We start from the raw sequence: 18,726 nt of genomic DNA on the forward strand, positions 1-18,726 counted from the left end.
TAGAGGTGTCGAAATTCGCTCATGGGCACTCTCTGCTTTATGATTTCCGAGGATTCTCTAAACAATACTACCCGAATGCGATACTAAGATGATCCCTTATGCAAGTTCACCGCCGATCGCATTTCCAGTACAGTACTTCAAATGACCGCAATGACAGGACGTCAACACCAAAATCCGTAAGTGCCGTATGCCGTCCTTTCGTAAGATACAGTTTCTTGAAAAACGCGTGACCGAGGATTTAGCGTTGATGGGACTGACATTTCTGGACGGTTGATCCGGGAAATCGTTTCTTCGAGGAACGGATAATGCGGGATTTTTACAATGTGATTTAATTAGGACACTCGCGGGACCACGTAATTTGATCGAATAATACGGGAAAACGTAGTTTCCGGGAACGTATAATCGAGGTTCTACTGTACTTATACTGACCCACTGTGCTCGTTTCCTCCTTTGACATTTGTCCTGTGCTTGTAATCCTTTACCAACTGTATTTCCCGTTATAATTTTCTCTCTTTCTTTTTCCTGTATTCATACAAGTTTTCTAACATGAATATGTCAAGGATGCCTCTCAATGTGTGTCGATCCACTGTCTGACTCCATATCTGAGTGGTCAGTGTCTTGGCGTTCAGTCCACAGGGCCCCAGATTTGATTCCTCGCTGGGTTGAAGTATTTTAATTGTAAGCTGTTAATTCCCCTGACTCAGGAATAGGATGTTCAGTTTGTCCCCAACATTTCTGAAATTCACTTAACATACATCACAACAACACAGCGTTTTTCACACACACCAGAAGCTGTCCACCCTCAATGGAGGGCCTGCCTTACAAGAACTGCACCAATTTAGTAACAAACTCTTGATGAAACGGGAGCAAAAACAATCTTGCTAGGAACTAAGAAGTGAATATCAGAGAATTGGGACTGTCTATCTAAGAATAATAAAGTTATTGGCTTTACGTCCCACCATTCAGATTTTTTCTTACGGTTTTTGGAGACGCAGAGGTGCCGGAATTTAGACCCACAGCAGTTCTTTTATGTGCAAGTAAATCTACAGACACAAGGCTGACGTATTTGGCCACCTTCAAATACCACTGGACTGAGCCAGGATCGAACCTGCCAAGTTGGGGTCAGAAGGCCAGCGCCTCAACCATCTGAAACACTCAGCCCGGTGCCTGTCTATGATGATGTAGAATTTACCTTTGTCCTTGTACCGGGAGGTACACCTCAACCCCGCACATTTAAAAGAAGCGCCATAAGGAACACTATCTATCAAACAACTCTTGAAACTACTAATGCATAAAGTTGGGACATTGATCAGGAGATGTCACTACTGAATAATAAGTGAGTAATATTTTATTTTAAAGTTTCCTAACCTGATTGGATTTATTTGTTTTGGTGTACATCAAGAAGATTGAACTTTTATCCATAGATGCCACACAAGAAAAACTGAGGTCATGCACTATGGTGCAAGGTGGAACAATGAGAGATTTAAAGAAGTTTTGTGTTTATAGGTTTCCTCAACTAAACTGACTTTCATTTATTTTGATACTTCAAGGTTTGCAACACTTCCTTCTCATCCCGCCAGCTTTGGAGTCTGGCCAATTAGAAAATTTCTGTATTTATTTTTCAGCCAAGCAGAGACTTTTTATTCTGCCAATAAAAATGAGAGGGTGTGCCTGGATTGAGTCCAGAGCCTTCTCGAACCCTCCCTTCGGGTATATAAGCTGCGGCTTTTCAAGCTACCCAGTCTTATTGATCGTCTAATTTCTAAGTGTGTGTGTTAACCCATTGAGCCCAGCATATTTGTTGGACTGAAACTGCATTGGCACTGGGATTATTTTGGAGGAAATATAGTGTCGCTTCATATCATGAGAAATTTCTTACTTACAAGACCAATAAAGATTTAAATATACATGAAAACAAAAGGCTTTCATACCACAAACTGCGGAACAAGGAATACTGTAAAACATTTTATTTTATTAGCATCACGGGACCGTTCTCAGTCCGCCTGCTGAGCTGTAACACAGTCTTCTCTTTGCACTTCCTCTTCGATTTCCACATCTATTTGTTCTTCAGGAGCGTTGCTCACACTAGTACTAATATTACTACTAATTTCACTGAAAAAATTACATTCCTAATCATCGTTACTTCCTAAAAGGGGTTATATATCGGTATATATCAGTTCTATACTGGCAGCCATCTTGTTTACATTCGAATCTCAAAGCTAGAGATAGCCAACTTCAAACTAATATTACCAAGCACACTATCGATATATATTAGCAAAGAGCATATAACATTGCAAAGAAAGAGTCCCTACACAAATCACAAATGCAACTCACTCTGCCATCTCTTGAGGAAAAGTTGAATTACGTAGTAAAATGAGACAACGGAACAGTTCCATGGTCCGGCGTTTGGTCCACCGAGATGACGCACGGAACGGTTCCGTGACTCGGGCCCAATGAGTTAAGACAGGAGGCGGGGTGCCTCATTCTTCGGCAGGCAGAACATCAGCCCAGGTAATGGCCACCAGTTTTCTATCTCTGTAGCTATCACCATCAACTTACCCGAGGGGAAGGTTCTGATCTTGAACTATGTAACGAACTGTTTTCTAAAATGTAAACTTTCTTTCGGCTAATGTAAAATTTCATAAAAGACTTAAACTGTAAATCAGGGATAGTGTGTGCATTACCCTCTCGAGTTCCCCTTCAATTTATCGTGAGGTGACTACAATTTTGTAACCGTTTTTCTCCTGTAAATTACCAAGTAAGTGGTTCTCCTAGTCAACTCAGTAGTGTGGGATTAGCCTCTGCATCATCGGGCCACAAGCCCATGTAGGGTTTTAAAACCGAGTTTTCAAGGAGGGCAAGTGTACGCCTCCATCCATTTTGTGTTTGGGCCAGTAATATTAAACCTTTCCACAAAGGCCCAGTAGTATGGGTACTAAATACCCCTGTGTAAAGGTATTGTAAATTATAGGTTGTGCCTAGATAAGCCAGAGATTGAAAGGTTTTGTGTAAAGTTGCCTTGAGTAGGCTTAAGAAATTGGGAGCCAGTCTCCTTTGTTGAATTCGAAGGGCATGTAAGTTCTTTTCGGGTATTTATTGTAATACTGAGGGGTGCCTTTGGAAGGCTGTAAATTACAACAGTTGGAGCAAAGTGCTCTGGAATTTTGTGTCTTGGGAGATATCTCTCCTTGTCTAATTAAACGCTACTTTGGCGACACTGTAAACTTGTAAATTTGGGGCTTGAAGCCCAAAACTGTTAAATTCTCTATTCTGGGGTTTTCTATTCTTGTAACAAAATTATCATTGTACCTGATACAGGTTTTTTTTCTCCACTAAGTGAAGAATTGTCTTCAATTTGAGATCTGAAAAGAAATATAACCTTTATTTTAAAATTTTTAATTAATCTTTGACTTTCGTAGATAGACCCATTCGGCCCGCACCTTCTTTCACCTCTCTCTGTTCCACAGAAACTCCGTAACAGTCCTATTGCACTTTCATGTCTGACCTAGCGTCTGCTTTCCATTGTTCTCTCATCCACACTGATGTATTAACGTATTCATTCTTTGGGTAGATTCCTAAACATCCTCTCAGCTTTCTCTTTTCAATGCACATTCCCTTCATTATAAATCAGAAGCAATGGAAAGGAATTGTAGAAAGATCACGAAATAGAACACACGATGTACACAATCACAGATCAGTGTGGGAAGAGGAAGCAAAATAGAGGGAGAGATATACACTATATTATTATTATTATTTACATTTTATGGCCTCCATTGGACCACTCTAGCCAACTTTACACAAAGAATTTTTCAGTTTCCTGTCAGCCCAGTACTTCCTCATTCTCTCTGATCTTATCCTTCTTTCCTCATCGGAAATCACCCTTCCTATTGTCTGTTTGTCGATTCTGGTTTGCTTGTCTGTGAGTTTCCTGATTTTGTCTTTTTTGTTTCTTACTGTAATATACACACACACGCAGAGAGAGAGAGAGAGAGAAAGTGGGGGGGGGTAGGAGACACGGACACACGTGGGGAAACACTAAAGGATAAGTTCAATCCCCACATCTTCATGTGATGCCATCTTTAAACAGATGGTCTCTCTCTTCTTTACCCAACTGTTCTTACCGGTATATGAAGATGTAGGTTTTTTTTTGTTTTTATTGTTTGTCTTTGTTTCCCCTTTGTATTGCTCGCTCTTACCACAATGACTTGGAATTATGTTTATCCCCCAACCCCACTTTTTTTCAATTTGCTCTATTTTGCACCAACACAGACATGTCTTATGGTAACGATGGGACAGGAAAGGGCTAGGAGTGGGAAAGAAGCGACTGTGGTCTTAATTAAGGTACAGCCCCAACATTTGCCTGGTGTGAAAATGGGAAACATGGAAAACCATCTTCAGGGCTGCCAACAGTGGGTGTTGAACCCACCATCTCCCGGATGCAAGCTCACAGTAGCGCGCCCCAAACCACTCGGCCAACTTGCCCGATGTTTATCCCTTTTCATGTTCCATCTTTCTATGTACAACTTGATTTAACACTAGTCTGTTCCTTTACTTACATTGACTCGATGGGAACTTTTCCTCCTCCTGTATCTGACCTGTGTTTGTCTTTTACTACCTGTATTCACCTTAATCTTTTTGTCTTTCCACATCTTTATCCACCTTTCTTCTATACTGCACTTCCTGCGTCAAGACTGATAAACCATCAAGATGCACACAATGTTCACCTCATACTCAGTCAAAACATTCCATTAAGAACACTTTCTAATACATAAAAAAAATGTGCACTTTAATCACATTCTGAGTCATATGACAAAATGTAACCACTCACCATGATGTACATCCAGATCAATGTAGAGAACTCGTTTAAACGCTTCATGAAGCTTATGAATGCCAAGAACAATGTCGTTTACATAGCAGAATCCTTCAGCTTCATCCCTGAAATAAAATACATTTTCACAACAAGAACTTACCAAAAAAAAAGTATGAATGAGAAGACTAAAGACATTCCACTCTAGTAGGTAAAGTTTGAAATGATTGGGAGAGGAAGAATGGAATACTGTATGGGTAAAACATACAATAAGAAAGGCAGAGGAATCATAAAAGCCTCTGTGGCTCAGACAGCAGCGCGTCGGCCTCTCACCACTGGGTTCCGTGGTTCAAATCCCGGTCATTCCATGTGAGATTTGTGCTGGACAAAGCGGAGGCGGGACAAGTTTCTCTCTGCGTACTCCAGTTTTCACTGTCATGTTTCATTCCAGTAACACTCTCCACTATCATTTCATTTCATCTGTCAGACATTCATATACCGTATTTACCTGAATAATCCCCGCCATCGAATAATGCCCGCACCCTCATTTTAGAAAGGCCCATTTTGAAAAGAATGAAATGAACTAACATTCCTTTCATCGGAAGAGTAACTTAGGTATAAACAAATATTTCGTATCACTCCGCGTGGTCCACATGGTCTTTACGCGAATATCACTGCTATGAAATATATTTTCCATGAAAATGAGCAAGTAGGTCTACTTACCTGACAGGTATTTCATTAATCTGAACTTGCAATAGGCTCTATTCCTTGTAGATGGGAAGATTCATTGTCTCTTGCATCACTAGAATCCTCTCCTAAATTACTTACATGTTCGTCACACTCCACGTCTTAACGCCCGTAGGCGGCTGGAATATCTAATTGAAAGATAAATTCACAGCGACGAGTAATATGATCAAGATTATGCAATTAATAAACGTCCTAGATGGATAAATGGACATATTTCCAGGACTACGACGACTCTGATTTTCAGACATATTTTAGGTTATCTAAAGCTTCCGAACATAACCTGGAATTCCCAACACATAGGTAGGCCTAAAATGAATTCTCGATTATAGCTAATATCTTGTATGGTACACGACTGGGTGACTTTTAATGAAGAATGAAGGAACACTGATTTATTTTTTGAGTGACGTACTATGTGTAGGCTATAATTGTTTTTTCTTATTCCCTTTGTTAATGCTTTCTGCCAGCAAGTTCAAGAACAATTCACTCTCTTGGAAAGTCATATTAGGCTTCTTTCTCCGTTTCTGCTCAATAGCGGACATAATTTATGAAAATTATATGCAAACCCCGAATGGAATCAAAAACTTGTTCACAATTCGATAGTGGCGGCAGCACGTAGTCATCTGTTTTCTGTACGTCAGTATGAAAAAATGGGGTTCAAACTGAGATTGAAACGAAAACTTAGTTTTAGTAAACTGAGATAATAAATTCTGTGGTGAATACGGAAGTGAGCGTTATCCAAAATGATGACATATCCGAGTTTTGAAAATCTAAGATAGCAAAAGTTACAGACGTTGGTGAATACATGCCTAAAACACTTCTCACACATGGTCTCTTTTTACTGGACAGTAACACGACCGATGGTGGATAATTCTTTTCGTGCAATGTAAACACTTGAAATAGACACACCGGCAAAATCTGATGTTAAGTTTTGCGATACAGTAAAACCTCGTTAATTCGAAGTCTTTGTAATACAGAAATTGGACTTCCAATTATATGATTTTGAATTAACAGCCATCTTGTAATTCAGAAATGCCAACCCTTACCAGTTTTTGCGGATTCTGCTTTTCCGCGTACTGCCTGCTACGTGATATTGTGGCTTTCCTTAAAATGCTGAATACAAAAGAATTACGATTTCACTCTATTTTCAACTGTGAAACACACCGAAGTGAGTAAAAGTGCGGAAAGCTACCCCTGCACGTTCCGGAAGACGCGTTCTATCGTGACGTGGAGAAATTTTGAATTTAAATTACTCTGTAAAATACGGTACTATTTAAAATTAAATGTAAAGTGAGTTCAGAATTAAAAGTCTGAATTGTTTTCTGTTTAAATGTGACATATGGGGACACTTTTCTTCCATCTACGGTTGCACAAAGCATAACTGTACACTCAGCATCAAAAACTAGGTGAGCCAGAAGCGTGTTGACAACCTTGATGCAAATAAAACCCACACCCCAATTTCGTGCCTCGAATTTTTTAAAAAAATATGGGGGATTATTCGCGTAATTACGGTACTGTACTTTTTGTGGATCTTTTCGGTTAGAGTTGTTTATGGGAACATGTTCACATATGCCTTGTTTCCCGATTTAATCTAAAGAAGTGAAATTCTTTCGGAAGGAGATTTGAAATTCAGTGCAGAATCTGACTGCGAATGCTGTGCCAAATTGTGGAGGTTCATTGGATGTGGATATTGGATGAAGACAGAGTGGGAGGAGAAGAAGAAAAACAAAAGAAATTGCTATTAAGTTCAAATGCGCTCCCAAGGTGGGCATAACGAATCAAGAAGAAATAGGTATACCCTAACTGTTTCACTGTCTTAGCTAAACTGTCTTGCTTTCTCCAGTATATTGTAAAAACTCATGCACATAAACAAGAAATACAGACATAGATAGAAAATTCATTTTCTTACTAACTATAACAGGCTGTATAGGAGAATATCTTCTTGATTGTAACGATGGGCAACAAATGGCATTTGTGCTCATTTTTGGCTGCAAAGCAATGGAGGCAAATCTGCACAAAACCGAGTATGTATTCGGGCTGACACCATGCAGCGGTAATGGGGAGTATGTATGGTACTTATATGGAGCACTTTAATCGCCTGCATTCCAGCTGCCCTCCTCATTTTTTTGCATTCCTGTACTTTCGTCATTCGTCAATCAGGTCTAGTATACTAGTACCTCCTGAATTATCCTAACCTGTCTTCAGCAGCATTACTGATATCATTCTTCACGACTGTTCATTCTTCCTCTACTGTGTTTACTTTAGCCTTTTCATTTAGTCCACCTGCAACATGCTTCTTGAATCAATCCCTCACACTCTTTTCTTTCAACTTGTCTAGATCCCTTCTCCTTGCATTCCTTCCTTTCTTCAATTTCTTGAACTTCAGATGGCATTTCATGACCAACAAGTTGTGATCAGATTCCTCATCTGCTCCTGGGAAAGTCTTACAATGAAGACAGATTTGTCAGTAATTCCTAGCAGTCTACCATATGTACTGCAGCCTTTGGATATATTCATAAATAAGCCATTCAAGGTCAACTAGCATAAAGTGTATCATAACTGGATTGCTGAATGTGTGCACGAGCTTATTCTTGGAATCAAGATACTAATTTTAAAAAAGAAAATATATTATGTTACTGGTTTTAGTCCCACTAACTACATTTAAGGTTGGAGATGCTGAGGTGCCAAAATTTTGCCCTTCAGGAGTTCTTTCACATGTCAATAAATCTGACACAAGGCGCATGTATTCAAGCACCTTCAAATACCATTGGACTGAGCCAGCATTGAACCTGCCAACCTGTGCTTCAGAAGGCTAGCGCTCTATCATCTGTGCTATTTAATCCAGCGAGCCAAGATATGTTCGCCATCAGTGGAAATTGTGCACGACTGGATTTTGCATGAATGGAATATGACTTTGTCAGACATTGTTTCTAAAAGTTTCAAGTGAACAGGAATCTCAAACACACGTGATGGAAGTGAAAATTACTACTTATGGAAAGGCATAGATTCAGGCGATGACAGCAGTTCTCCCAATTTCAACAGTTGTAACAATAAATACACATGGTAATTCATGCACGAGTTTTTAATATTAAGGTATTTTAATTTACCAGTACTGGGTACCTAATATCATAAGATGTTGAGTCATTTAGCTTTCTTTCAGTCCGGATATCAATACCTGATCAACACTGAAGGGCAGTAGTGGCGGTGTGCACGCAGTTCACTGCCTTGTACTTTATGGGCTTTACGAATAGCGTAACTGAAATATTACTGAGCAGTAAAATCAAGTGTATTTGTTAAAAACATCATGTAATAAATTTAAAAGACCATGCAATACCATACTTAATTTTATGCTATACACAAGTTGTATAGAGATTAAATAACCCTGTTAAATATTTCCAAATCGAACCAATTTCCGAGATTTGGTCGTAATATTCTAAGCAAAAATTTTGAGTATTCTTTATTTGTTTATTTATGTGAAAGTACACAGGTTTTACACCCAATGAAGTACAGTCTTAACATTAACTATCCATCTATATCTTTGAAATAAAGAATTAACAAAAAAACAAAATAAAACACAATGTTGCCATTTACAATTGAAAAGAAATGAAAAATGCACAATGAAATCACATGGTAATCAAAATCAAAACAAAAACAATAAAATCAGACTTGAAACACAAATTAATACACTGGGAAATATGACAAGTACCAGAAAGAATTATCCAAAAAAAAAAAAAATTACAAATTATAAAGACAAGCTTTTAATTTCTTATTAAATTCATTATCCAATTTGGTGAATATATCGACTTCTTTTGTTACAGTATTATAAAGCATTGTCATTTTTACAAAAGGTGCTTTCAAGATGGTGGTGTGCATGCCAGTGGTTACAAGTGTTCTCCGTGCATTAATTATGGTTTTGTTGGTAAAACGTGTTGTGACATACTCGAAAAGTGTAACAGTGCATTCGGATAAGTCTTGTGGGGATTTGAAGAAGATTCATCTACTGGAAAAACTGTTGGTAAATGAGAAATGTTCTCTTAAGTATCTCACTTGGTGTGGCAGTGAAAGCCTCGGCCTGCTGGCGGTAGGCGGCTGCATCGTGATGGGGAGGGCAGAGCTGTCAGACCTCCTATCGCTGGGCAGCCGCTGTGGTGCCTAACTCTCACATTAACTGGGGACATTGAATTGAACCCCGGACCTCAGCAGTATCCAATATGTGAAAGCAGCGGACGTTGTAATGAACTATTTGTGAACTGTAACAGTTTTTCATCAAGTAAATCACAGGACATGAGCAAACATTTCAACTTTGGAATACAGGAAATTAAAGAAGGGCGGAAGAACGTGGACTTGTAGGCAACGCAAAATGGCGCCACTAACAAACTCTTTCTTTTCCAATGCCAGTGAAGTTACCAGTGACCCTGTAAATAGCAACAACTGTAAATATTTAAACTTAAGAATTTCATTTTTGTCCGTATTGAACTGAGAATGGATGATAGGAAAACTTAAAACGGTCCACCTTTTCAATACAAAAATGTTATAGTTTATTTATAACATGTATTTGCACTTGGAACTAGTTTCAACGCTGTTTAGCGTCATCATCAGCCAAAATGTGGGAAATAGGCCAGCATGTAGGCATTTATATTACACAAGGCGTTACATTAAACAATACACATCTTACAAGGAGATAAAAACAGGGACGAATATAGAAACAAATGAATCGTTGAGAAAGCAAAAGTTATACATATTAAAAACCACACATCTTGCAGTGCGAAAGTGTTCTTCTTGAATGATTCTTGAATATAAAACACACGCGCACACATTTCTGACGAGCCAGCAGGCAGGACAAAGTAAAGTGAAACCTTAAGAGTTCTTCTGAGAAGAGTTCATCATTTTTTCTATGTTCCGACTAACTAATGAAGTCTCCCTTGAGTTCCTGATAAACATACACAACAGGAAATTCTCCTTCACTCTGAGATGATCTTTGGTTTCTCTGAGATAAACTTAAATGATATCTCAGAGAAACCAAAGATCCTATTCGACTTTCTCATTGAATTTTTCAAAAACATGAATATCCCGAAAAACAGATCTGTCTTTCAGATTATGCATAATACTTTGTCACGCCACACACTTTCACCACATCACCCTCCATACTTCCCCTCCTTCCACTCCTCCTCCCCTACCGCTCCTCCCCTCTTACCTCCTAATCCAACAATGGCCGCTCCCCAGACCTAAACTATTCAACACGCTTTGTTCCTCTTCATCTCGCGCCATAGCTTTACCGCCTCATGTCCCGCAATAAACATCATAGAAACCTGCCCCCACCCTACACGTAACGCTGCAACAATACACCACAAATACTGGCACAGTCAACCTTCAAACTCTCAACAACGTATTCCTTAATACCTATTTTATATTCTTGTCGAGCTGAATACCGGACCTGTGAAGATTACAAGATTATTTTGTGCATCTACAGAATGGTGCGTTAATGAAGCTATGTAATATAGAGAGAGACTTTCAAAGGTGGTTAAATGAAGAAGTTATATCATGTTCAAGATCACGCTTCCACATCTCTGCACAGTATTTAAAATACAATTTACCGTTGGTCTTTTATAGCTATTGTTGAGAGTTAAGGAGAATTTCCTGTTGTGTATGTTTATCAGGAACTCAAGGGAGACTTCATTAGTTAGTCGGAACATAGAAAGAATGATGAACTCTTCTCAGAAGAACTCTTAAGGTTTCACCTTACTTTTTCCTGCCTGCTGGCTCTTTAGAAATGTGTGCGCGTGCGTTTTGTATTCAGGAATCATTCAAGGCAAATATTTTCGCACTGCAAGTTGTGTGGTTAAGCTTATTTAATATGTATAACTTTTGCTTTCTCAACGTTGCATTTGTTTCTACATTCGTCCCTGTTTTTATCTCCTCGTAAGATGTGTACTGTTTAATGTAACACCTTGTGTAAAAAATGGGGTTAAATGAAGGAGTTATATCATGTTCAAAATCATGCTTTCACGTCTCTGTACAATATTTAAAATGAAATTTACAGTTGGTCTTTATAGCTATGGTTGAGAGTGAAGGAGAATTTCCTGCTGTGTATGTTTATCAGGAACTCAAGGGAGACTTCATTAGTTAGTCGGAACATAGAAAAAATGATGAACTCTTCTCAGAAGAACTCTTAAGGTTTCACTTTACTTTTTCCTGCCTGCTGGCTCTTCAGAAATGTGTGCGTGTGTGTTTTGTATTCAGGAATCATTCAAGACGAATATTTTCGCACTACAAGATGTGTGGTTAAGGTTATTTTTAATATGTATAACTTTCCCTGTTTTCATCTCCTTGTAAGATGTGTATTGTTTAATTTCCTGTTGTGTATGTTTATCAGGAACTCAAGGGAGACTTCATTAGTTATTCGGAACATAGAAAGAATGATGAACTCTTCTCAGAAGAACTCTTAAGGTTTCACCTTACTTTTTCCTGCCTGCTGGTTCTTTAGAAGTGTGTGCGCGTGCGTTTTGTATTCAGGAATCATTCAAGGCAAATATTTTCGCACTGCAAGTTGTGGGGTTAAGCTTATTTTTAATATGTATAACTTTTGCTTTCTCAACGATGCATGTGTTTCTACATTCGTCCCTGTTTTTATCTCCTGGAACTCAAGGGAGACTTCATTAGTTAGTCGGAACATAGAAAAAATGATGAACTCTTCTCAGAAGAACTCTTAAGGTTTCACTTTACTTTGTCCTGCCTGCTGGCTCTTCAGAAATGTGTGCGCGTGTGTTTTATATTCAGGAATCATTCAAGAAGAACACTTTCACACTGCAAGATGTGTGGTTAAGGTTATTTTTAATATGTATAACTTTTGCTTTCTCAACGATTCATTTGTTTCTATATTCGTCCCTGTTTTTATCTCCTTGTAAGATGTGTATTGTTTAATGTAACGCCTTGTGTAATATAAATGCCTACATGCTGGCCTATTTCCCACATTTTGGCTGATGATGACGCAAAACAGCGTTGAAACTAGTTCCAAGTGCAAATACATGTTATAAATAAACTATAAAATTTTTGTATTGAAAAGGTGGACCGTTTTAAGTTTTCCTATCATCCAACTGTAAATATGTTACTAATAATCTCTCTTTGCGTTTAACACACACAGGATTTTGCGTCTAGGTAGAAAAGAATATATTCTCGCTTCACTCTCAAGCCTAAATTCTACTATAGTGTGTATTGATGAAATATGGCTTTTAGACAAAATTAATGACTCAAGGCAAAATTAATGACTCAGAAGTGCAAAGTGCAGTTTCAGATTTAAAAAGATAATCAGAAGAAAGAAAGTCAGATGGGATTCAAACAGATGGCAAAACAAACAAATTAAACAGAAATATGCAGAGGATACAAATGCACTCATGGAATCTAATAACTGTGAGATGGACTGGGAAATGATGAAACAAGGAATCTCTGAAGTAGCATATAGAACTTTAGGGAATAGATGACCAGAGCCAAGAAAGCCATGGATTACTGAAGAAATATTAGACCTCATTCAGAAACGGAACCAGTATAAGAAGATAATCACAGCATTAAGCCAAAATCAGAACAGAAAAACAAAGAATCTCATTGTGACAAAATGTAGGGAGGCAAAAGAAGTATGGATGAAGTATGCAGACTGTAGAGAATGATATTATAGGAGGAAGAACGGACAGAGTATATGGCATGATCAAATCACTCCAATATAAACCCAAAACAAGAAGTTCAGTTATAAAGGATAAGAATGGGCAACTACTTATTAATAGTGAAGATATCGCAAAATGCTGGAAGGAATATCTTGAAGACCTGTACTGGGATGAAGAAGTAATGGCAATTCCAGACTATCTTGAACCTGAATAGATGGTGGAAGAAGACAATATAGGCCCAATAATCACATGGGGAAAATTTGACCTAGCACTAAAACTTTATTTTTGCTAGTGGCTTTACGTCGCACCGACACAGATAGGTCTTAGAGCGACGATGGGAAAGGAAAGGCCTAGGAGTAGGAAGGAAGCGTCCGTGGCCTTAATTAAGGTACAGCCCCAGCATTTGCCTGGTGTGAAAATGGAAAACCATGGAAAACCATCTTCAGGGCTGCCGACAATGGGATTCGAACCCACTATCTCCTGGATGCAAGCTCATAGCCACACACTTCTAACCGCAAGGCCAACTCGCCCGGTACTTAAACATTTTTTTTTTTTTGCTAGGGGCTTTGCGTCGCACCGACACAGATACGTCTTATGGCGACGATGGGATAGGAAAGGCCTAGGAGTTGCAAGGAAGCGGCCGTGGCCTTAATTAAGGTACAGCCCCAGCATTTGCCTGGTGTGAAAATGGGAAACCACGGAAAACCATTTTCAGGGCTGCCGATAGTGGGATTCGAACCTACTATCTCCCGGATGCAAGCTCACAGCCACGTGCCTCTACGCACACGGACTTAAACAATTAAAGGACAAGAAAGCAACCAGACCGGACAACATACCAGGAGAACTTCTCAAGGGAAAAGGAGAAATAATGAAATAATGAAACAACAACAACTGTATAATATCATTGCAAGATGCTATTACAATGGCAAAATTCCTAGAGACTTTACTAAAAGTGGGACGGTTACCTTACCAAAGAAAGGAAATGCTACTGACTGTTCCAACTATCAAACACTAACACTGCTATCGCACACATCCAAAATAATGCTTAATGTAATTAAGAACAGGATTAAAAAGAAAATTGAACAATATACATTGCAGGATCAGTCTGGTTTTACAACAGGGAAGGGAACAAGAGAAGCTCTTCTAGCATTAAGAACTATTCTAGAAAGAAGACTGCGGCAGTGAGCTTGCATCCGGGAGATAGTAGGTTCGAATCCCACTATCGGCAGCCCTGAAAATGGTTTTCCGTGGTTTCCCATTTTCACACCAGGCAAATGCTGGGGCTGTACCTTAATTAAGGCCATGGCCGCTTCCTTCCAACTCCTAGGCCTTTCCTATCCCATCGTCGTCGCCATAAGACCTATCTGTGTTGGTGCGACGTAAAGCCCATAGCAAAAAAAAAAGGAAGACTGAGTGTTAACAGGAAAACATACATTGCATTTGTGGATACAGAGAAAGCCTTCGACAAAGTAAACTGGAAACAACCCTTTAGGAACATGAAGAATATAGGATTGGAGAGGAGGGACGGAAGATTCATTTTACTCCTGTACAAAAATCAAAGCACACCAATAGATATCAATGATAATGTTAAGACAGCATTCATTAGAAGGGGAGTGAGACAAGGTTGTGCACTCACTATCTCCATTTTTATTCAGCAGGTTCATTGAGGAGGCCATATCAAAACATAAGCAAAAAACCAACGAAATCAAAAATAACGGACAACAAATCCACTGTACACGGTTTGCCGATGATATTGCATTAATTGCAGATTCAGAGAGGGAAATAAGTAAAATGCTACGAGTTTTCACATCAACACTACAAGAATCAAAATTGAAACTGAGCACCTCGAAAACAAAAGTATTAGTTGTAAAGAAATCAACAGAGAAGATACCAATGAAATTAAGACAGGTGATGAAACTGTACAACAAGAAAGTCAATTTTGCTACTTGGGAAGCATTATCCTTAGGACAACAGGTGCACCACAGAAATCAGGATTATTGCTCTAGCTAAACAAGCCTTCAGTAACAAGAAACAGCTTCTGACTAGCAGGAACATTAAAATCAAAATTAGGAAAGAACTTGCCAAAATATTTGTGTGGAGTGTTTTGTTGTATGGTTGCGAAACATGGGTCTTAGCACGACAGATATAAAACGCCTGGAAGCAATGGAAATGTGGGTGGACGAGGATGCTGAAAATTAGTTGGACAAAGAAGTCAAACAATAGGGTCCTTAAGGAAATACAGCAAAAGTCTGTTATAGCGAGAATTCATAACGGCGAAAAATTCACTCGCTATAGCAGATTGTCGTTATATCAGATTTTTTGTAAAAATCGGGAATTTATGGCAATCCGTTCATTATAAACTTGAGTTTTTGCGGATAATATCCACACTACGGCTTACTTATTTGTTGTTTTTCAAAATCCGATACTACATGAAAGTGCGTGTTTAATTTCATTCAGAAAAAAAAAAAATTACTGTATTTCTCCGAATCTAAGATGACCGCCACTTTTTCCTTCAAACAATTTTAATGAGGCTTAAAAAGTGCTTTGTAAAATCATATGAATGTCTCCTATACAGTACGTGACTATTTGTAGACGTCGATCATTGGCTTTAGTTATGCCGTAGTTTTTTTTTTTTTTTGCAGCTGTACAATTATACTTTATTTCAGCGGGATTAATAACCATTAACTTAAAATTGGCATCATAATATCGAAGGGAACTCTTTGAAAATTTGCCGGCAATACACATTCCACGTGTCTCTACAATACGACGATCCATTACGAAAATATTCCTGCTTACTATAAAACTGTTACTTTCACTCAACGTCAGATACGATTGGCTGCCGCTACACGCACGTCTTGCTTGCCGGATTTGGAGAACTTCAGCGGCTAGCGATGTACAGTAATAATAATAATAACTTAAATGTTTCCACCTTTTCAATACAATATATTCACAAATTTACAAATTTGTGAATATATTGTATTGAAAAGGTGGAAACATTTAAGTTATTATTATTATTACTTATATATTGTTCAATACGGACCAAAAACATGAAATTCATAACCATCAATAGCGATGTACAGGTCTTAATCGCGGACTTTGAAACTCAACGAACGAGTTTATTGCGCCACGGTATGGCAATTCCGCCCTTGCATTTTTGTGCACATACCTCACAATTTCATCTTCAACTTCTTTAAAGCGTTCTTGTTGCGGGCCACTGAATGCATTTTTTGTGCAGTATGCATTTTTAAGCTGTCTTTGTCTTCACGGTAACGCCGAATATTGGTTTTAGTTAGGCCTATGCCGTATTTTCTTGCGGCTGCACAATTATTACACATTTCCGAGTGTTTAATAGCCATTAACTTAAAATTGGCATCATAACATCGACGAGAACCCGCTGAAAATCTACCGGCAATACCTGTTCCACGTATCTTTACAACGATCCATCACGAAAATATATTCCTGCTGTCTATAAAACTTGATTTTACTAAGCGTCAGGTACAGCAGACGCGTTATAACTCTGCTACTGAATAGCCGTGGCCTTTCTAAGAATTCAAAGGCTCGCATGTTTAAATCCATGGAAAAAAGGAACAAAAATATAAAACATATATTTTCTTAACACATGGGAAGTTGGACGGGCAATTCAAAAGTACATTCCCAAGCTGAATTTTAAATCTCTATGGGTTATTGAAAATAATCTTGTAACTGTAGAAATGAGCAAGGTAAAAATCATGTACAATAAATCCATTTACTTAGGCATGACTATTCTTGATTTTTCCAAATTAGTCATCTATAAATTTCACTACGGTTTTGCTAAAGCACACTTTGGAAACATTTATTTACTCTACAAGGAAAAGGACTCTCATCCATTTAATTTCTACTTGTGACATGTATGATGTTATGCGCAAGCGCTCAGATCAATTTGATACATCTTCCTATCCATCAGATAATGTTTATCAGATTCAATCTCTCAACGAAAAAGTCATGGGTCTCATGAAGGATGAATGTGGTGTTGATATGATGGAGTTCGTAGGCTTAGCACCTAAAATGCATGCTTATCGAACAGAACAGCATAATGAAATGGCTAAAGCAAAAGGTGTGCAATCAAACATGGTAAAAACATTACGCATTGATGACTATCTCAATGTTTTACATAAAGGTACTGCTACTCAACATATTCAGATGTCAATACTCTCCCGTTCCCAAAAAGTATTTCTTGTAGAACAAGTAAAACATTCTCTTAGTATGTTGGATGATAAACAGCAATGGTCTGCTGATGGTCTCACTAGTTTACCATGGGGCTACAACAAGTAGCTCCTAACATTGACATGCTTTGTAATGCCTATAAACATCTAATCAAAATGATGTAAAAATTTATATATACTCCACATTTAAATCTATATACTTAAATACATGATAACTATATACACAGCATTTACTTTTTCTACCCTACATTTTCCCATCCTATTTCCCACCAATCCTACCTGAGTTAAACTAGTTTCAAAATTAAAACACAAACGTTTATCTCAAGTCAATTTATTTACATTTTAGATTGTGTTCACACATAAGTACTATAACCACACCATCAGGTAAGTCTATTACTTTTTTCTCTTCTTATGTCCATGTTTTATTTGAGCCCCTAGCATTAGCTTTCCCTTCATTGCACCTGCTACCACCAATGCCGCTATTTTTTCCAAAGCAAAAGTGTTCTTCGATGTCACACGTTGTAGTGCTATTCTCAACAGGTTTTGGTCAGCAACACAACGCAGTTCTGGGTTATTTTCATGTTTACTACCACGATAGGCTAAATCATGCTGTTTGCAGGCAACATCTAAAGCATTAATACCTGGATCACCTCGTGCCAATCAGAGGTCGAGCTTTGTACCAGGTCCACAGTACTGATAGTTTGGTAAATGCAGTTCAAAAGGAAACCTATCAATCACTCTATTAATGATTCCACGACCAGCAAAAGTCCTCCTTGCTGCACGTCGCCTTGCTGTCCTGTTTCGCTTCGCAACCATGGTATGATGTCACAGTCTTTACACTCACTTTTATTACCTCTGTGGTAAAGTTTGAAGGGCTGACAAGTACGACACTGTCTCACAGAAGGCTGCTTTACCAATGTTACTTAACGATGGTGTTGATGTTGAATGCAGGACTGTAGTTCCGAAAGTGTGGGATTTTCTTCCAACTCGTGTGGTACACGGTCCCAAATGTCCTTTACTGCATTAGCAGCTACGTACACAAGAAATGCTTTCGGTAAACACTTCAACTCCTCTTCTGTAAACATATGCAGATTTTTCTGGCAAGCAAAAAATGTCACTATAGCTTTCTCACTATCACTAACCTCCATGCTGTTGAAACCATCAAACAAAAGTGCAGCACACACAATTCTTTTTTTTCTCACAGAAACGAAAAACTCTTCTTTACACAATACTCTTCTTTACACAATAACACTTTCCTCCTCAATAAATTGTTCTGCACTCCTACACTGTCTTCTAACCGTTTTACTTCCCAGCATGC

General features: G+C 38.4%; 1 protein-coding gene across 3 annotated transcripts in view; it reads right to left on the bottom strand.

Moving 5' to 3' along the window:
* Window positions 1–18,726, bottom strand: part of LOC136857352 (histone deacetylase 8) — a 188,318-nt gene that overhangs the window by 127,924 nt on the left and 41,668 nt on the right. For all 3 annotated transcript variants that reach the window (XM_067135963.2, XM_067135964.2, XM_067135965.2), the window contains exon 4: window positions 4,829–4,935. In XM_067135963.2, coding sequence (XP_066992064.2) covers window positions 4,829–4,935 — 107 coding nt within the window. The remainder of the gene's footprint in view (window positions 1–4,828; window positions 4,936–18,726) is intronic.

This window comes from Anabrus simplex, chromosome 1, assembly GCF_040414725.1.
Source record: "Anabrus simplex isolate iqAnaSimp1 chromosome 1, ASM4041472v1, whole genome shotgun sequence".
NCBI classification, from domain to species: domain Eukaryota; kingdom Metazoa; phylum Arthropoda; class Insecta; order Orthoptera; family Tettigoniidae; genus Anabrus; species Anabrus simplex.